Genomic DNA, 20,757 nt, shown 5'->3' with positions numbered 1-20,757 from the left:
AAGTGAAGGAAAACAGGAACCTCCAGGTTGAGAGTTTTTATTCTGGAGGTAGCAAGGGGGGGGGGGGTCTGCATGCTCAGGTGGGGAGGGTCCAGTCCAGCTCCTCCAGCCCCCCAGTGCATGCCCAGCCCCAATAAGTTACCCAGTTACTCAGCCACCCTCCCCCCTGAGTCTGTCTGTCCTTCTGCTCCACCTCAGACAGAGCCCATCTGGCTCAATACAAGGGCTACTTGTCCCTAGCCTGTGGGCAGTGCCACCTGGCAGGCTGGGGGAGGGGAGAAGCAGCTGGGCCACGCCCTAGGGCTGAAGGGGCAGAGGAGCCACCCCTGGCTCTGAGGGACTGAGACTGGGAAAACCACATCCTGGGCAGGCCAGGGGCCCAGTCCCACAGGTCTGTGCCTGATGAGGTGGTGGGCAGGGGAGGACCACCGTCACACCTCAACAGCTGGGTCTGAGCCTCGGCCCTGCCGCTGTAGCTGCTCCTCCTGCTTCATCTTGGGTTTCTCTGTCCGCGTATGCCACACCAGAACCTGTCCCAGGAAAGGTTCAGTTAGAGCCAGGCCCAGCCACAGCCAGGCCTCTGGTGTGCACTCAGTGCAGAGCAGATTCTCCAACCCCATCTACACACACCATGTTGGCTGCCAAGTCTGAAGGGCAGGGTGGAGGGAGGCTTTAGTGCCTCTAAAATGCGACTTAATCCCTTACTCTCTCTGTGCCACATGGGTGCCCCAGAGACAGTGGCAGGAGACCACTTTCCTTCTCTGGCTCCCAGCTTGCCCTTCAGTAGAGTGAGCAAGGTTGAATCTGAGCTCTGAAGGGTCTCTCCTGGTTCAAACACCCATCCATGATCCTGCTCCCCAGGGCCTCACTCCATTTCTCCCATCACCATCCATCCCAGAGGCAGATTTCTTTTGCCCACCTCCATCCCCTTACCCGAGTGCAGTTAGCAGCCCGTGGTTCCAGGTCCTTGGGATCTACAAGGTGGCTCAGGAGACTGCTCTCCAGGTGGCCCCGAGGAGCCGTAGCATCAAAGCGGGCATTGGGCTTAGCCAATAGCAAGGGCAGGGCGACAGCAAATCCTGCCATATCCACTGGGAAGGGCCTGTTGGGCTCCCACGCTGTGTGGAATCCCACCACCCGGCCATCCTGTACTCGAGGGCCCTCGAATCGTAGGCCGCCCACCAGCCCCACGGGCCACACTGAGACTCCACGGGTCCAGCGCATCTAACAGAATTCAGGAGAGAAGAAACAGACAGGAGGTGGCCCAGGGGAACGGGAGGAAAGACCACTTGAGTCACTCTGCCCTGCTGCTCCCCACTCCTTACCCGGAGAAAAAGATGAAGCTGGCCCCACCCAGCCTGTTTCCCCATCCCCATCCCAGTGCTCACCTCTTCAAAGAGTTCTCGGCTGTAGGTGTTGTCATCGTCAGCAAAGTACACGACTCCCCGGGTCCCTGGTGGGGGTGGGTCCTTCTCTCCCCCCACAGCGCCCTCTCCACTCCGGAGCCAATCCAGGGCCCTGTTCCGTTGCTCTACACCTCGGGGCCGAACCCAGCCTGGCTCGCCCTCCCGAAGCCGCTGGGCCTTGGGGGTGAGGACCGCCAGGTGTGTGAAGAGGAGGCCAGAGGCAGCGAGTAGCCCTGAGACCAATGGGGTGGGGCCCTCAGCATCCTCCACTAGCAGCCAATGCAGCCGGGGCACCAGGCTCAGGGTCTGGGACAGCCGCACCAGCTCCGCCTTCTGCACCAGCCTGCAGGGGGAAAGATGCAGCAGGAGGGAAAGCGGTAGGCATTAATTGCCCACTCCAGCAGGTACATATAGCTTCTCCTGGGCCACTCCGAGCACCCCCCATGACCTTTCCCTCACCACTACCCAAACTTCCTTTCATCCTGTCAGTTTCACTCTGACACTCACCCTCCCTGTTCTTCTAATCCATATCTGTCACTCACCTCTGTCAACCCCCAGGGCTGTGACTGTGGAAGATTATAAATTAAGGGCACAAGCTTTGAAATCAGATCTGGGTTTGAATGCCAGCTTTGTAACTTACTAGGTGAGACACCTGGGGAAATGGTGCCATTCCCCCAAGCCTCAGTTTCCCTGGCTATAAAATGGGAATAATAATGCTTTACAACACTACAGTTTTAAAGATTAAATAAGATCATAACTTTTTAGAATATCAGTAAGACCAGGTACTTTGCCTCCTGTGCTTGGGTTTCCAGGTAGTGGAGTATTAGAGGAGCCCCTTGACTCATTGCTCTTCATGGGAGGAAGATTTATCCAAGTTTAGACAAAGAACTGGGAAGGTGGGGCCCAATCTCTTGTAGGCTTCTTTATCTTTCAGATAGGCAGGCCTGCCCACCCCACCATTGGTGGTGAGTGTGAGGAGGGGCAGGGGGTCTAGAGATGGGTCAGCCATCTGATTACAGGGAGGTGTTAGCAAGCTCTTTTGGCTACAGATCCAAAACCACTGTTCCCCAGGTGGTTTGTATCAGTAATAAAGCTACATTTTATCTTAAAAAAAAAAAAAAGGAACACACTTAGCACAGTGTGTGGCAGAGAGTAAACACTGTAAATAGCTGGTGTAACTATTGCTAGACCCTGGTATGACTATAGAGCCAAACCCTTTTCTACTTCAGTTTAGTCAGAGGTTCTCAAACTTTCTCACCAAAGGATCCCAAGGAGAGTGAACTCACTGGCAAGCGCAGGATTTCTTTGCAACTTTATTGTTCTATCTTAAAATTTCTCAGGGATTTTGTGTTCATAGCACATCCTTGTCTATTTTATTTTATTGACTTATTTTAATGGTGGTACTGGGGATTGAACCCAGGATCTCATGCATGTTAAGCACACGCTCTACCACTCTACCACTGAGCTATTACCACCCTATCCCTCTCTATTTTAATAGGAAAACATTTTCCTATCAATCTTTCAGTAACGATAGGGTTCAGTTAGCCTGTCGTTCAGCATGCCCTAGTTTGAGGAATATCCCCTGGCCCAGCACCTCCCCAAACTCATCATCAACCACGACCTCTTGGTCCATGCAGGTCTTGGGTGCACCAGAGACCATACCTGGCATAGGTGGGGGTAACAACATAGATAGTAGGCAGAGCCTCGGGTTCAGGGGGCTGGGCAGGGGCAGGGGGTGGGCGACGGAGATCGGCTTGTAGCTGGGAAATCCTCAGATCCTTCTGCCGAAGCTGCTCTGCTGCTGCCCGCAAGGGAGGGAGGCAGTCGCACGGCTGGCCTGGTCCCGGGAAGCAGGGATGGGGGCAGAGAACCACAGCATGTTCAGCATCCCAAAGGGCCATAACCTTCTCATTCAACCAGCTAATGCAGGACTCTCCTTACAACTTCTCTAACAGGCTTTCTACATGTACTCTGGTGGTAGGGAACTTCATGTTTCAATTAGCAGCCTCTCTCCAACTTTAATAATTTCATCCATTACCATTTTCATTTGGCTATTGAGCTGATTATCTGCCTCCATCCCTTCTACCCTCTGGTCCTTAATTTTGCCTTCTGGAGCTGTAAAGAACAAGTTGATCTCCTAAAACAGGACAGTATCTGAAATACCTGAGGATCATGAAGTGGCCCAGTCTCTAAATCCCTGTATAAGAGGCAGGGTTCAATCTGTTCCATTGGCTATATGACCAAAGACTCATTAAATTCACTGATTCCATTATTGGATAAATATTTATTGAATGCTCCTCCTGGGAGGCACTGCCTTACATGCCCCGGATGTAGCAGGAAACCAAACAGACATGGTCCCTGCCCTCATGGAGGTTTCAGTTTAGTGGAGGAGGTAGACACTAAGCAAAGAAACAAATTAATAAAAATCATTAGAAACTATGGTAAGGGCCAGGAAGAAAACAAACAGGAGAGAGACTAGAAGAGAATCCAGAAAAACAAGAGTTACTTTAGCTAAGGTGGTCAGGGAAGGCCACTGTGAGGCGGTGACATTTGGGCTGAGACCTGAAGAATGAGAAAGAGGCAGCTGGGAAAGACCTGGGAGAGAAGCACTACAGGCAGACGGAACAGGTTAAGTGCTTAAGAACAATGAGCGTGGGGGTTTCAAGAAACTGTCATGAAGCCAATGTGGCCAGAGCAGAGCGAGCAGGAGGGGAAGGAAAAGGGGTTGGACAGGCAGAAGGAGGCAGGATCATGCGGGGCCTTGCAGGCTCTGGGAAGGAGTCTGATTTCACCCGAGGTGCCGCGGGCAGCTGCGGTGCGTTCTAGAGAGGGGAGTGCGCCCGGAGGCCGCAGAGAGCTGCGAGAGGGCCGTGCCGGATGAATGGGGTCTACGCGGGGGTTCATCCCCAGGGCGGGATGCACGGCGGCGGGTGACCTCGGGCCGGCCCGCCGCACCCCTGCCCCGCCCCGCTCACCGAGCTGCACCAGCGCGTAGAGGAGGCCGGCGATCGACACCAGGAAGTAGGCGAGGAACACGTTCTTCAGCTTCAGCTTCATGGCCGCGCCGCCGCCGGCGCCTGGGCAGGCGGGGTCCCGCGGGGACTAGGGGTCCCCGCCCCACGCCCGCCAGCCTGCAAGCCCCGCCCCTGCAGCGGCCCCGCCCCGTGCCCCGCCCTCCACACGCTCCTCTTGGCCAGCTCCCGGCAGCTGGGGGCTGGCGTCGCCCGTCCGGGCCCACTTCCGGTCAGTTTGCACACCCCCTCCCTCCGGGTTAATTTCCGGTCCCACCACCTAGTTCTGGGAACCACGGGAGTGGGTGATGTCATATCCGGCGTGTCAGGCGCGCGTGGCCGGCGGTCAGAAGCCAGGTAGGGGACTTCGGAGTGGTTTTGAGACCCTCCCCTTGAACTCCAGCCCCTGTGCGGATTTTCTCCTTATATTCATTCACTCATTCATCAATCACTGCACGCAGTAACAGTTGCTCAATAAATAACTTGTTAAACGAGTGAGTGAAATCTAGGGTCTATCATGTGCCAAGCCTGTGCTGTGTCTCATACAATCCTCACCATAGTTCTTTGAGATAGATGGTATTGTCCCCATTTTATAGGTAAGTAACTAAGGTTTCCCAAAATTGTGTTCTTATTGTGCAGTTTTCTACGTCCCTTCTAGATACCTGACTCCAGGACTGTTTCCTCTGACCCACATTTCTTAAACAGATGACGAGAGGGGTGGGGGAGGATGCGAAGGCAATACCGTATCTCCCAGGGAATTAACTGGAAACATCTATTTTTCGTTTAGTGGGATTTTTGTTTTGTTTTCTGAGGGGGAGGTAGTTAGATTTTTTAAAATTTATTTTTAATGGAGGTACTGGGATTGAACCTAGGACCTCATGCATGCTAGTCATGCACTCTGCTTCTGAGCTATACACTCCCCCGAACTTTAAGTATTTCTTGAGCTGCAGGCATAAGCCATCCTGAGCAGTCATCTTTCTTAAAAAACAAAAACTAGTTTCTTGTAAAATAATCTCTAGGACTTGTGTTCAGTCTACAAAATGGAAACTACTTCCTATCACAAAGCATTTTCCTAAAACATTAGGAAAAATTTTTTTACTACTACTAGCTAAAGAGACGCAGTCTTCAGTTTGAGAACATCTGATGCACAGCTATTACTATTCAAGAGGGACCCAACAGCTCTGGTGACCACTATCAACTAGGCTACTAAAATCTGCTCACCTTGCTGGGCTCCTCTATGAAAATAGCGTCCAGCAAGCTGAAGAAGGCTTGCACTCACTCATTTTACTGAATTGAGGCTTACACTGAAGCTAAGTGAAAATGTCAGGCCCTCTGGCTTCTAAGTCTGTGGTTCAGGCCAGAACTAGAATCCAGACCCCAACAGTTATTTATGGTTTATTTCTTTATTGTTTCTCCTTTTATCAAAACCTGTCACAGCTGGGGGCCAAGAGGAAGTAAAAAAAACCTCCCACAAATATTCCCCCTCGTCCCCAGTTAGTCCTCCCCCATCCCCCACCCAGGGCTTTGGGCCAGCCCTGGGCACACATGATCATCTCCCCCCACCCTCAGCCTTCGCCCAGCAATAAATACAGGTGATCCTGATTTGATGAAACCACAACTGATTTCTCCATCTTGAATGCCCCTCAGAGGGACAAAATTTTAGGAGGCAAAAGAAGTTTTGCCCATCCCCTCTTAAGGAGTGGAAACTTCTTTTCCCCCAAGGGACAGGGGGAGGTAGAACTGCCCCTGTCAGAACTGCAGCAGCTCTAGAAAGAAGCAGGGAGTGGAAAGGTTGGGAGGCCAGGGAAGAGGATGTTTTCCAGCAACCTCACTCCTTTGATCCATTTGTCCCTTAGCAGGGTAAGGGGTGGTCCCAGTGTATCAGTGGGGCATAAAAAGGGGAGGGCTGACAGAGAAGAGCCAGGAAGAAGAAATAAAGCAGTTTGGTGGGGAGGGAAGAGGAAGGCGAAAGGAGCCCTAAAGCTCACTGCCCTATCTTCTTCCAAGAAATGGCATCAACACACACGAGACATGAATGGAGACGGTCTGGAGGAGATTCAGGGCCTCCAAAAGAAAAGAGAAGGGAGCAAGGGCCCTGTGGTCCCCAGGTCTTCACAGGTCAATGTGCTCCAGTTAGAGCAACAGAGTACTGGGGGATGAAGGGGGATTTGGTGTCAGTGGGGTGGGAGAGGTCAGGAGATCACAAAAGGAATTCAGAGCCAAGGGACAGCCCTCTCATCCTGCCCAGATGTTGGCAGAATCTGGATCATGGTATAAGAAGGGTGAAGTCTGGGGAAAGCCAAATTCCAAGGCAGAAGGAAGAGTAACTCTCATCACCACTGCATCCCACCCCCACATCCCTTGGGTTATCGCAGGTGAATACTCCAGTCGGATGCCACATTGACACCAGGCTTGCGCAGGATCAACACAGAGGTCTCAGGGTCATGCTGGAAGGACAGGCGGCTTTCAGATCCTGGCAGAGGAAGAAGAAAGAGTGCCATAGCCATAGCAACTACTTTCCTACAGGCAGGGGGTCCCCGACCCTGTTCCTGCTTCCCCTCCTTCCCTACTCAGGGGCAGACCACTCACCTTCTGTCTGGAGTACCACACTTGCTGGCTTTCCAGCCCCTATTATCACCACCCGCTCAATCCAGATTGGTGTCTCAAAGTGGCCTTTAGGGTCTGCTGAGCTGGAGGAAGCAAAAATGGATACCCATCAGGAAAAAATATGTCAGAGAAGAAAGGAGGAGAGCAGAGCAAAACCATGATACAAGAAAAGGGCACAGGAGCTGTAAGCATCCCTGAGGCCCAGCCTCCTCCTCCTCCAGAGGCTGCCAAGGAATACCTCTTTACCTGGAGACAAGGGTGTTGCCAGAGAATGAGAATCGACGCAGCAGGAACTCATGGCGAGTCTCATAGTTGAACGTGTGCCCATCATCTAGAAAGAGCTCTCCTTGGGCTGTACCCTGAGCAGGAAGTGGGATAGGTGAGAGCCTGAGCCCAAGAGGGAGTGAGGAGCACATCCCCAGGGGACTGAATCCAGGAAGGTAAGCAGTTGGTTGAGGAGGCTCCCTGCCTATGTGCTCACCTGGAGGCTGAGTGCAACAAAAAGAGTGATGGGGTCATTCTTCATACAGTCTGAAGAACGCCGCACTCGCATCCATCTTGGCACTATTGTCCCTCCACGCTGAAACACGGGGATCTAGGGCAAGAGCAGTGCTGGGATGAAGTAGCCCTGCTGTTGGATGCTGGGCCCTGCACCATCTTCTGCTCTTGCACATCTGTGCCCCTTAGGAACTAGACTCCAAAGTATACACTCTCTCCCCTTCTGGAAACCTACAGGCAGATGGAGCTGGTAGCTAAACCAGGCATACTCACACTGCTTAGAGTTACAGGCAGGTACAGGGTCTGGGGGCCATGATGCTTCTGGTAGCTCTGAATGTCATACCACACCTGTGGGTGGCAGGGGATATATTTGGTCACTCACTGCACAGAGGACTCCTATCCTATTTATCCTCCTTGACCTCCACCATCTTTCCCCACCACACCCTTCCTTAACTCACCTCCCCTTGGCCAGGCAGATAGACCTGCACGCCATGAGCCCCAGAGTCTGATACAGGGTGAACCAGCAATGCATCCCCTAAAACATAGCAGAATCAACTCTGATTCGGGGAGATCAGTTCCCGGAGAGGGAGCCCCAAAGTGCCCACCCTCTTGCACCACTGGCCTCACTCCTTCCTCCCTGGGCATCCACAGACATATCTCCACAAACAATGCTTGCTTCTTCCTGGCCCTATCCCAACCCACCACCAACTGTCCCCCTGTCCTCCCCGTTTCTCACCGAGCAGGAACTGATCATCTATACTGAAGGTGGTCACATCCTGAGGATAATGCACCCATAGGGGCCTAGGAAGGAAGCAAGACAAGAAAGGAAGACCCTTGCTGTTTTGGCAGAAGTCAGAGATGCTGCCCCCAAGAACTGGCAATAAGAACTGCACAGGAGTAAGCACCCCAGAGCTGGCAGCCTGACAGCCCAGCAGGTTTAAGGTCTCAGCTACACAACCTCACTTTGGTCTAGTCATTTAACTTCCTAACCCATCTCCCTGCCTCCTCCTCCCCTGCCCCATCTGGAAAAACAGCGACCTTCAAATGGCCACTTCGTTATTCTGGTCTGAAGAGCCCTCCAGGATCAGGTCGAATTTTCCACTCCACCTCATCCCCTACCTCTCCCTCTGGTTCCTTACCCCCGAGACACACTGGGTTTTTTTCCTACTCCTGGAACACAACAAGACTCATTTCCATTTCATAATTTTTGCACTTGCGGTCTCCCCTGCTTGGAACATTCTTCCTCCAGATTATAAAAGTCTGTCTTACTCATCAGTCAGGCCTCATCTCTACATGGCCTGTTGGTGGAACCTAATTTCATTACCCTGTTCCATTTTTTTTCAAAGAACTTGTCGGTGTTGGCAGTTTTCTTATTTACATATTTGTTTACATGTCTCTGTCTTCCTCCCAACAATGTACGTTCCATAAGGATAGGACACTTGTCTGAACCGTTTCAAGCTTTCAGGATAGTGATGGATAATGCCTGGTATGTCATAAGCACTCAGTAACACTTACTGCTGTTCACCCCTATTGGTCTCTTCTTATTCTTGACCTTTAAATCAGATTGGCCTACTTTAAAAGGCCCTGATGAGTGAAGAAAGAATCCCAGAGACGGAGCCCAGGCCCCACTGTCTCCCAGCGACCCCAGCCCACACTCTACACACACCCAACTGAATGCCTTACCTCATGACGGGAATCCCTTCACGATGAGACTGATAGAAGAGGGTGTACCAGAAGGGCAGCAAAGAATATCGCTGGCCCAAGGCATCTCGGATTATGTCATGGTACTGAGATGGTAACAGCCACGGCTCTCGCCGGCCAGTGTCCAAGTGGGCATGTGCCCGGAAGAATGGCTGGTAGGCACCCATCTGGTACCAGCGCACAAGCAGCTCTGGCTCTGGATTTTTGAAGAAGCCGCCCACATCCGCTGGAGAGGGGAGGGAGGAAGCAGGTTGGAAAAGAAGGGGAAGGAGGGCTACTGCCTCAGGAGCCCTCCAAGGCCCTACCCTTGACTCTCCGCTCTCTGCTCATGCCTCAGTTTTGTACCCTCTACCTTGCTCCTCTCTCGTCAAACCAAGACCCCAAATTCCTCCCCTTCTCACCCCCACAGAAGGAAAGTCCGACCAGCGCCAAGCTGAGACACATAGGGATAGAGATCTTCAGATGCTCCCATTCAGCAGTGTTGTCCCCTGTCCACACGGCTCCTGAGGAAGACAAGAGGAAGGACGCTTGCAAACAGTTAAGGGGCTCAGTCTTTTATACAGTTGACCTCTCTGACCTGCCACATCTGCTCTGGGGCCCCCAAGGTCCCGATGAAGATGGGAGAGTTGACAAGAGCACTAGAATGGGGACTAGCCCTCCCACTCCTTGCTTCCCTTCAAGCACACAGCTGGAAGAGGTGCACACCTCTCTGGGACAGATTTCTCCAAAAACCAGGCCCAGGTCCCTCTGTCACGGCTCTATTCTCCAATCTTACCAAAGCGCTGGGAGCCAGCGAAGAAAGCCCTACTCAGGACAAAGGGGCGTTCTATGCCCCCAGAGCGCAGCACCAGCCCATCAGCAGTCGCCATGTGCTGCGTGGGAAGAGGAAAGAGGATGCACAGTGAGGAGCAAAAGCCAGCTGTCACTGATGCAAGTTCCCGGCCCCTGGTCTTTCCTCTCCCAGCCCCTTACCACGTAGAGGCCATAGAGGTTATGCACGTCTCGGTGCTCCCAGCCCCCATGATGCTGGGCATCTTTGAGCATGGTAACCTCAGGACCATTGAACACGGATGGTTCGTTCATGTCATTCCAGATATAGAGGTTGGGAGCTGAGCCCTGAGAAGAGACAGAAAATGGGGACAGAGGACAGCAGGGAGGAAGAAGGCAAACTGTGAGCAGAGAGCTCCTAGGAATCCAGAAAGATTCATTTTTCAGGGCCCTCCCAGGATCATCAAGGCCCCCTATTGCATAAGCCCCCCTATCTTATAAGCAACCAACCATACATAGCAGGGTTGGTGGGCAGAGAATGACTGATCCCAGGAGGCAGCAGGGAAACACAGAGGCAGGTCGGGGAGGTGCTGCCATACCTCATAATTGTCAAAGCTGAACATGTTAGCCCACCAGGCCCTCATCCTGGGATTGGTGAAATCAGGGTAACCAGCTGAGCCTAGAAAAAGTCAAGGGTGGCTTTCAACTCCCAAGGGGCAAAATGGCCTCCATTCTACCTCCTGGGTCTCCCAACAGCCTTCCTCAATTATGAGCCCACCTACCTGGCCAGCACCAGCCCTCGTAGTCAGAGCCATCCCGGGTTTTAACATACAGACCCAGGCTCTGCAACTCTTCATGTACACGGTAGCCAGCAGCCACCTTGATGTGGGGGTCCACAATGGCCACCAGCTGGGGGAAAGGAATATGGGTGGTCAGAGTTCTCCAAGGCTATTATGCCTGAGAAAACCAACCACAGCTTCAGCTCTCTTACCTTCCGTCTCTTGGAGGCCAAATGCTCAAGCATGGAGAGGGGCTGGGGGAAACGGCTGGGGTCCCAGGTGAAGTACCGCTTGCCATCGGCATGCTCAATGTCCAGCCAGATGACATCGCAGGGCATGTTGTGATCATCGAAGCCCTGATTGACTTCCAGAACATCAGCCTCGTCCCGGTAGTTCCAGCGGCTCTGGTGGTAGCCGAGGGAGAAGAGCGGGGGCAATGCCTGGGTGCCTGCAGGTTCAGTGAGGGACGGGAGTCACAGTGGGGTCAGGCTCAACATGCGGCCAATGGGGATGCCCAGAAATCAAGGGAGGTGAAAGGGCGTGAGACTAGAGATCAGGCCGAGGCAAGGGACTTCTGAAAATGCAGTCACCCCTCTCAAGAAGACAAGGGCCAGCAAAGGAGGCTGTAGGTTGATAGAGTAGGGACGCCACGTACCTGTGAGACTAGCGTACTGCCGGAAGACGTCAGAGATGGAGGGCCCAAGCAGCAGGAAGACATCGATGATGCCACTCTCCGACATCCAGCGAACATCTGTCTGTGGGGTCTCCCCAGAGCCCTGGAGGTAGTCTAGCATCTTCCCAAACAGGGTCTGTAGAGGGAACCAGACAGAGCTCCCACACCACCCTCTCACTTCCCAACCCAAAGACAAAGTAGCAGTGTTCTCCGCAGAGGCCCCACACAGCTGGCTCCTTGAGTCATTTTGGGCTGAGATTAAATGAGGTTTTCCTGGACCCCATCATAAGCAGCACTGCCCCCATTCCCAGCATGTGAGTGCTGCACTTCCTTCTTAAGCACTTACCACCACTGAACTAATTTTGCCCTCTTTGTCACCTGTTCAACCTCTGTCTTCCTCCTTGAGAGTGAGGACCTTTCCTACCTCACTAAGCAATACATCCCCAGCACCTAGAAAAGTGTCTAGCTCACAGTGCATACTCAATAATAAACATACTGATAATAAATGCAGAAATGAACCTTCGCCAGGAGTGTGTGTCTTCTGGGAGCGACTAGGAAACTCATATGCTGCTCACCAGGCCCAGGGCTCCTCTCTCACCCAATCCTTAAACAGGTATCTAAACAGACCACCCTGCCAGCCACTTCAAAGCACATGCCCCTAACGAACTCCTTTGTCTCAAGGCCTGACAACTCCCTCCCTTATTGCTCCCCATGGCCTGGCTCTCACCTTCCCTGCGGTGTTGGAGGATATGTCAACCCAGGTCTCCGCAGCGTTGAGCCAGAAGATGCCCAGGTCCCGATGAGGGCTGTGTGCCAAGAGCACAGGCACAGACCCGTACAGGGCCATGGGGTTGTACAGCTCATACTGGAATACATCCAAATTGTAGAGGCGATACGGCTCCCCACCCCTGCAGGCAGAAAGACAGACTGGCACCGGGCCATGACACAAACAGCCCTCAACCCACAGACACGGACGAGGGCTAAGAACTGGCCCCTCTGCCCTTTCTCCAAGCAGAATTTCCTGATCGCCAAAGGTGCTCTGGGCACAGGAAGTGATCCGTGCCTTTCTAGAGTAGCCAATCTGTGTGCACATCTCCCACAGCCCTGACTTGTGACCCCTTTCCTCCCCCCATATCCTGATGTCACCGTGGGACTCACTCAGTGACCTTCAGCCTCAGGTTGTCTGCATGCTCGGGGATCCCATACACATGCTCCATGCCTGGCAGAGAGAAGTCCAAACCCACAGAAGTGGGGCCTGGAAGAAAAGCACAAGATGAGCTCCAGAGCTTCTGCTTGGCGAGGACTCCCTGCACCCCTGCCCAAGGCTCCCCAGCCCCTCACCATAGGGCTTGCTGTCAGAGTGAGTTTTGAATGTCTCTTCCCAGGCTCCTGGCTCATCTTTCTCTGCCTTCCCCTGGGTCTCCTCTGGCTGGAAGGAGGAAAGCAGACCACTACCCAATCACATACCAGTCCTCTCTCTTTCCCCATCTGTTTTCTAAATCCCATCCCTGATAGCCAGACTAAGCTCAAATTTCTCATGGGCCTTTCCCCTCCAGCCTCCCAGCCAGCCCTGTGCTCCAACCACCCACCCCCATCAACTTGCCTTGTCACCATCCCCAGGTGTTTCCTCGGGCTGGGCCCCATCGCCCTCAGCTGGGTCTTTTGATCCTTGCCTGGAAGGTAGGAGAGCTGTCTGCTCCAATCCAGAGAGGGCAGGGATGAGGGGCTAGTGGAAGGAGGGGTGAGGGAATAGAGAGCCAAGGGTCCAAAGGAACGAAGGCATTGGAGGAAGGGACTGAATGTTAAAGCTTGGAGGGGGAACCCCAGTGTGCAAAGGACAGGAAAAGAAATGAGAAAGGGAAGTGAGGAGTAAATGCCACCAGGAGGTGCCTTCCACACACAGGCCGAACCACCAGCCTCTGCCAGCATTCCAGGAGGACAGGCAGGCAGGTTCAAGGGCCTGGGTTTGGAATGCCAGTCCTGGCCCTGCTGCCTCCACCAAGGGACTCTGGCCCCAACTTCCCTCACTGGGCCTCAGCCTCTTGGCCGTCACAGGGTTTTGCAAAGGCAGGTGGATTATAACTATGGTCAAGCCTCTACAGATATACAAGGGACACAAACAAAAGGTTCTGCCAAAGAATGCTTTCAAGGGCAGCTGGCAAGCAGCTCTGCCCAGGGCCTCAGCGCACCCCAGCTGAGAGCCAGGAACCCCAGTAATAGGCAGCATCTCTCCGCCCCTTGGCAAAGCAAGAAGCTCCCTACACTCCTCAAGGATTTCCAACATTTCATTTTCCTTCTCCCAGGGTGCTCCCAGCCAGAGGAACAGGGAATAGTGACCAGAGGCCATACAGCTGGGGAAAGAGGAGTGAATGAAGGGCACGGCATGGAAGGGTCTGGGGCATCTTCCCTGGGGGCCAGAGTGAAGGGCGGGTAAGGGCAGAGGAACAGATACAGTACCAGTGGCCATGGATTTACCTAGAGAAAAGGTTCTTGATCTTATCCCAAATGCTACCGAGCGTGAGACTAACTTTATCCGAGAAACTGGGGCAGGAGGAAATGGGTAAGGGAGGGGAAAAGGAGGCACAAAACCAACACAAAAACAGAAACATAAAAGTGAGTTTCAGTCGACAAACTTCCAGAGATGGGGTGGGGGGAGAAATTAAAAACAAAAAACAAAACAAAAACAAAAAAACAACAACAACAACAACAACAACAACAAAAAAAAAAAAAAGGAAGAAAATAAATCCGGGAAATGTGATGGTGTGAAAGGGGGAAGAGGGAAAGGCAGACCCAGGCAGGCCTCCCAGAGGAGGTGCCCAGGGTACAGCTCAGGGACAAAAGTGACTGCCTCCTGATCTGTACAGGAAATGGAGAAAACTGCAACCCAGGTCTGCTTCCTGCCCTCCCTGACGGTCAGCGTCTCCCAGCACCCAACCCCTACCTGGCTGTACTGCCACCCTGACTCCTCCAGGGGGCCCAGTGCCAGGCCCTGCGACACCCCTAGGTTCCTTCACACTAGGTCTCCTTCAGTCCTGACCCCTGTACTCACGAGACCCTGGGGGCCCTCTGGTGCTCAAACTCTAAGAGTCCTCGGGCATTGACACTGAGCAGAAGGCTGCGGTCCTCCAGCAGATCGAGGCGGAATGGCCGTGCTGTCAAGATGATTTTATAGGGTCCCTCAGCCATGGTTAGCTCCACACTGTTGTCATCCTGGCCAGAGACAGAAAGCCTGGGAAAGATATCAAAAGGGACATAAAGCAGTGCAAAGGGCCAGGAATAGTCACAACACTTCTGAAGAGACCGGACCTGCTAAAAGCTATACAGGCAGTGTGGTGATAGTACAGGGATAGACAAGCTGACCAAAGGAACCAAATACAGAGCCTGGAAACAGACCCACACATACTTAGAACTTTGAAATGTAACAGGTAGCATGGCTGTTCAGTGAAGTCAGGAGGACTATCCAATAATGGAGAGGAAACACAGATTTTCTGTTTAAGAAAAAAATGGTATCACATTCCTACCTCATACCAAAAACAAGTATCAACTCCAGACAGATTATGACAAAATTTAGAAGTAAATCTTTAGAAGAAAATACAAAGAAAATATTTTTCTGACTCTGAGGTAGAGAAGGATTATTTAAACACAACTTAGAAGACGCTAACAACAGAAGGTAAGAGACTGATATACCAGACAACATAAAATTCAGAATAAAATTCAGAATTTCTATTTATTGAAAGATATCTTTAAGGGTATCAAACAGGAAAAAATCTGAGAACATGTTCTAATCTTAAGGAAAGAGACTAAGGAAATATGACAGCTAAATATAAAATGGTATCCTGGATGGGATCATGAAGAAAAAAAAGGACATTAGGTAAAACCTAAAGAAATCTGAATAAAATATGGACTTTAAGCTACACGGGTAACGTTGTATAACACAGGAAATACAGCCAATATTTCATAATACCTGTAAGTGGAGTATAACCTTTAAAAATTGTGAATCATTAAGTTGTACACCTATAACTTACATAATATTGTACATCAACTATACTTCAATTAACAAAATAAGGACTTCAGTTATTAACAAGGTATCAGTTCACCAGGTACGACACATATACCACAATAATGTCAACAAGTAGGGGAAAACAACTGTACAGGGCCTACAATAACTCTCATAATATTCTTGAAACTTTCCTATAAATCGAAAACAATTCTAAAATAAGAAAATTTTTTTCAAGACACCTTTAGGAAAGTAAAAAAATAAGCTACAACCTGGGAAAGGACAGCTGCAATACACGTAAGTGATAAAGAGCTGGTATCAAGACTAATGAATTTCTACAAATCAGCAAGGGTAAGTAACATAAAAGGAAAACGAACAGAGCTGTGAATTTCCATTTCACAGAACAGTAAACCACAATGACAGATAAACATAGACATGCTCAATCTCATCAATCAACTGGGAAAGACAAGCACACCAAGACCACCACATGATATCATCCTATAGCCATTCCATTGACAAAAATTAAGTCCAGTAGTACCAACAGCTGGAGAGGATGCAGTTCAACAAACCCCTTGTATATTGGTAGTGGAAGTGTAAATTGGTAAGCCACTTTGGCTTTATCTTAGAAAGTTGATTATTTCCATATTTTACAACCCTGCAGCTCTCCTAGCTGTATAGCAAAGAGAAACTCCTGCACAGGGACACCAGAGACATGGACAAGAATGTTCACGCCAACGCTCTGAATAGCAAAACACTGGAAACCACCCAAATGCCCATCAACACAGAAATGGAAAAATAAGTTGGGATATACTCATATAACATAATATTACACAGCAGTAAAAATGAATTTCTAAAGCTACACACAACAGATTTATACATAATTAGGTGAAAAAAGAAAATCCCAAAAGGCCATATTCGCTGAGATACTTTTCCTATAAAGCTCAAAAACACATAATTTATTGCTTAGGCACATGTACACAAGTATGTGTACGTTATGTATGTGCTTATATATATATACACATGATACTGTAAGAATAAAAGAGAAAAGGGAATAAACAAGTTCAGAATAACAATCACCTCTGAAGTCAGGGGTACAGGATATTGACAAGTACATGCTTGGGTTGGGTGAAGGGTTTATGTTATTTTCTAAATTAAATTCTTAACAGAGTCATGCATGGTATAATGATGACAATGTGTCATGACCCAAGAATTTGAGTAGTTCTACTCTGAAAATCTGAGAAGAGAGAAAGAAGGGAGGGGAGGGAGGGAAGGAAGGAGAAATACAGGGGAAAAAAGAAAAAAGAAAAGAAAAGAAAAGAAGAAAAGGAAAGGTAAGGAAGGAAGGAAGGAAGAAAGAAGAAGAAAGACAAAAAGAAAGGAAGAAAGAAAGAAGGAAAGAAAGAAAAGAAAGATGAGAGGAGACAAGACAAGAAAGGGAGACGGGAAGGGAAGGGAAGGGACCAGCCACAGAGACACAATTCCTGGAGGGCAAGCTCCATGGCCTTGTTTATTTCCTCTTATATAGCCAACACCTCGGCCAGGCCTGGCCCAGAAGAGGAAGCAACATGTGTTTGCTAAATAAATGATGATAAAGGGTGAGAGAGAAAATCAGTGAAACAGGAGACAGAGATGGGGGAAGGCTGGGGAGAGCGGCAAGGTACTAGTCAGCTTTATCCCAATGTGGAAAAGAGAATCAGTTGTCAAATAAAGGCTCATTAGGAAGCAGAAAAGAGCCATGGATATGTCTCAGGAAAAATTTACCGAGCTGTGGGGGGATCAGCCACCAAGACGTCTGGCACACGGTATCGGGGCCGCCGGGGCTCTAGTTCATCAATCCTGATCCGGGTCATGTTCTTTTGAAGCCCCTGGAGCTCCAGTACCAGCAGCACCTGTGGAGGCAGAGATGTGAGTCTGGACAAAGGAAAAGGCTACCCCACGGAATGTCCTCTGAAGCTATTTCCCTCCTGAGGGGTCTCCTCCTTCTAGCCTTTTGCCTAAGGGATCTGAGATCTGAATTCCTTACAGAGTAAATATTAGATGTTGGCTACCTGTTCCCCCTTACCGAATTACCCCTCAGCCATCTCCCCACCCCTACCAGATTCTTCCTTTTCTCCCCTGACCTTGGTGACCTCGTTGATCAGATGAACTGTGAGGGCATCAGGACCAAGCTGCAGAGAGTCCAGCAAGGCTCGGTATGGAGAGTGGCCTGGCCGTATGCTTCGCTGTCTCCTGCCAAGTGAAATGACTGAGAAGGTGGGAGGGTACCCCAAGGCCCCTAAGCCCTTCTGTCAGTTGCAGTGCCCCAGGCTACCTCACCTGCCATGGACACCTCCCACATTACTCTACTTCCCATTCCAGCCTCCCAGAAATATCATACTTGCAGAAGGAGCTCTCTTCACAGGTCTTAAAGTTGCTTCTATCCACAGCAAGGGTAATTCCCAGGAAGACCCCCAAACAAGCCAGTACCAAACCTGTCCAAGACCTAAGGGGAAAAAAGACAAAGAGGGAACAATCAGCAGAGTTGGAAAGGGCCGCAGATTCAGAGGTGGCGGCCTCTTCCCACCACAACCCTAAGAGGGGAGAAGGATGGAGTCCCCATTAAACAAAAGAAGGCAGAGTGGACATGGGGTTAAGTGTCAGGCCTGAGGAGTTGGCTCACTTACACCTTCCCTTCAAAAGGCAGAGGAAGTGGACAAAGTATCTTTGGCCTTCAGAGGCCCTGGTATTGACTCAGGTTACATCAGTCTCTCAGAGGAAAGGAACAGTAACAGCCAGTCCCAGGGGAACTGGTGGTACCATGTGTGTGGAACAGAGAAACAAAGTAAACTATGTCTTTCCAGCAGCAAGACATTGGGTGGTGCTACAGGGAAAAAGTTAAAAGATGTGCCCTTAGTTAGCCGGCTGGTCACAGTTCCTAGGGTCCTAACATCCCTAAAACCCTAGCCATCCTGTTCCTCTGATCTCTGCTCCGTTATCTTTGACATAAGGCACCATCATCACTACCAAAACTTGAAAAGAATATAAGAGCTAACTTGTACTGAGTTCTAATGTACCCCAAGGTCCTGGCTAACCACTTTAAAACCCAAATTTCCAGCTCCACCTGCAGTTTTCAATACTGTCAATGCCCAGGTCTCTCCCCTATATTCTGATGTAATTGGTCTAAAGTGGGACCTGGACATCAATTTTTAAGAAGCTCCCCTAAACAATTCTAATGGGCAACCAGTGTTCCGAACCAATTCTTTATACACACTCTTTTTCCTTTCTTTCACTGTTTTCCTGGTGAATACAGGATTGGTTTTTTCCCAGATGGGAAAATTGAGGTATAAAAGGTTCAATAATTCATCCAAGATTGAACAGCCTGTATAAGGAGAAACTGGGACTGAACTCAGCTCTGCCTGACTCCGGAGCCCACGCACTTCATGATGCACAACACAGAGCACTAACCACTAGCAGGGCCTGCCTCATTGAGGACCATCACCCTGAGTTACTACAGACTTGTCACTTCTCCAACATGACACTAAATGACAGACAAGGGGCTAACAGGCTTTACTTTGGAGGCTCTATTCATCCATTCTGAGTAAATCCTAAACAGGGGTTCTCAAATATTAATGTCTGTTAAGAATTACGTGCAGTGTTTATTACATGAAGATTCCCAGGCCCCAGGGAACCTGCATGTTAAACATGAGTGCCCAGTGACTGATGTAGGTAGTCTAGGAGAACACTCTGAGAAGTGTTTCCAACAGGGGAGAAAAAACCAAAACGCAGGCTGCTCAGCATTAAAACTCTGCATTCTCCTAACAGGGTAACTAAAGAGAGGGCCTACTATACACATTGTATCCAGCATTAGCCTCAGTATCTGCTTGAAAGCTAATCACCAGAAAGGAGATGACAGAACACAGTAAGCCCTCCAGTACCAGAAGAATGCACTAGGCAAGCCAGGCCAGACAGAAAGGTGAGGAAAACATCACACTTTGTAGTTTAATAGGCCAAGCAGGAACAAACAGTAGCAAGACAAGAAGAAATGCTACTAGAAAACTCAAAAGGTAGGCATGTGGCCCAGGTCCTGAGTGACTGCAGCAGACACCCTGAGCCTCTGACCCCATGTCCACCCGCCCGAAGCAGCAGTAATCAAAGTACAGTGAGTTAAATACCCTCTGGAGTCCTATTTGCACAATAAAATGGGTTTGGAGAGATGCCAATGGGGATAGGATTTCTAAAAATCTTTCAAAAGTGACCTGCTGGAAGGCCCTAGGAACTCAGGGATGCCTTGAACGCTCCTGAGCAAGAGGAGGTCACAAGCCAGTCAGGAATGAGTCGAAGGGCAAGGTGCACCCGTTTATTGTTTCAGATCACAGGCATCCAGAGAGTCGAATTTACGATCCACGCTTTTTTCACCGACAGTACACGCCTCTCCCACCCCAGCACATCCGTTAGATCCTGGTAAACACTTTGTGGCGCTGGTGACTGTTCCGAACCGTTTTTCCAGTAATACATAAACTCGAGAACGTAGACCAAACCATCGCTGTGTTTGAGCAACATCATCCAGGCCGACTGTGAACTTATGGGATCCTGCCCTAGCCGTGCCCAACGACCGTGAACACCGAACAATCCTGGTGTCCACGTGAAGACAAGGGCAGGGCAGGGTCCGGGGTTCTCGGGGGGAAGGCAAGAAAGGCCGTGCAGACGAGACCTCCGGCCGCGGTGCTTTCAGCCCGGCGGAGGGGCCGCAGGGCAGCAGGCTGCGTTCCTGGAGGCCAGGCCGCGTCTCGTCCCCCGCCCAGATGGCCCCGCGCACTGCAGGAAAGAGGCGGCAGCGTTAACCGCCACAAGCAGCGGGGGAGGGCGGCGGCTGAGAGCGGCCAAAACCAAGAGCGCACGGCTGCGGCCTTCTTGAGCCACCGGGCCGGAGTAGAGAATCCCAGGAACAAGGGCCCCCAACGCCGCGCGGATCTACCGCGAAGAGTCTGGGGGCACCTGAGGCCGCCTTCAGAGAAACAGAGGGTTCTCCCGAGGCCAGGGATGACAAAGCCTCAAGAGAACATACAGGAAAGAGAGATAACGGGGTCTGGGGGTGTCCCGGGTGCGCCCCCGGGATCCGGGCTCCTCACCGCCTCCTACGCGCCTCCACTGCCGCTACCGCCGCCATCTTGTGCCGGGTTTGCTCCCTGACCCGTAGCTTCCCCTCCCCCAGGGCGCGTTTAGCCACGTATCTTAGCGCCCGCCCCTTCCGCCCTCCTGATTGGTCCGGCCAGACAGCTGCCGGGCGTCTGTCCCATTGGCGGAGGGCGTACTCTAAATTGCCGCAGGGGCGGGGCTT

At 51.0% G+C, this 20,757-nt stretch overlaps 2 protein-coding genes across 4 annotated transcripts; both read right to left on the bottom strand.

The window, feature by feature from the left end:
- Positions 1-21: 21 nt before the first annotated feature.
- B3GAT3 (beta-1,3-glucuronyltransferase 3) lies at positions 22-4,538 on the bottom strand. Its single transcript, XM_031459455.2, has 5 exons — positions 4,382-4,538; positions 3,069-3,243; positions 1,389-1,749; positions 934-1,224; positions 22-530 (listed from the first exon to the last, which is right to left on the bottom strand). Exons 1-5 carry the CDS (start codon positions 4,461-4,463, stop codon positions 432-434), a joined length of 1,008 nt encoding a protein of 335 aa, XP_031315315.1. The 5' UTR covers positions 4,464-4,538; the 3' UTR covers positions 22-431.
- Positions 4,539-5,801: 1,263 nt separating this feature from the next.
- On the bottom strand, positions 5,802-20,643 carry GANAB (glucosidase II alpha subunit). 3 transcript variants are annotated; one of them, XM_064492252.1, is made up of 25 exons: positions 20,549-20,643; positions 17,818-17,922; positions 17,561-17,669; positions 17,202-17,329; positions 14,493-14,672; positions 13,919-13,984; positions 13,043-13,116; positions 12,785-12,868; positions 12,602-12,698; positions 12,171-12,351; positions 11,426-11,579; positions 10,983-11,218; positions 10,774-10,900; positions 10,591-10,670; positions 10,196-10,339; positions 9,999-10,095; positions 9,625-9,726; positions 9,206-9,449; positions 8,259-8,323; positions 7,981-8,057; positions 7,796-7,870; positions 7,506-7,619; positions 7,271-7,383; positions 7,007-7,107; positions 5,802-6,890 (listed from the first exon to the last, which is right to left on the bottom strand). In XM_064492252.1, the coding sequence occupies exons 1-25, from the start codon at positions 20,584-20,586 to the stop codon at positions 6,784-6,786; spliced, it is 2,898 nt and encodes a 965-aa protein (XP_064348322.1). In that variant the 5' UTR covers positions 20,587-20,643; the 3' UTR covers positions 5,802-6,783. The 3 variants fall into 3 exon arrangements, with proteins under 3 accessions (XP_064348322.1, XP_064348323.1, XP_064348324.1); XM_064492253.1 differs by lacking the exon at positions 13,919-13,984; XM_064492254.1 differs by lacking the exons at positions 17,561-17,669; positions 20,549-20,643.
- Positions 20,644-20,757: the final 114 nt, after the last annotated feature.

Source organism: Camelus dromedarius, chromosome 12 (genome assembly GCF_036321535.1).
Source record: "Camelus dromedarius isolate mCamDro1 chromosome 12, mCamDro1.pat, whole genome shotgun sequence".
NCBI classification, from domain to species: Eukaryota; Metazoa; Chordata; class Mammalia; order Artiodactyla; family Camelidae; genus Camelus; species Camelus dromedarius.
The sequence above is the reverse complement of the archived record's forward strand: the minus strand, read 5'-3'. Positions and strand labels throughout refer to the sequence as shown.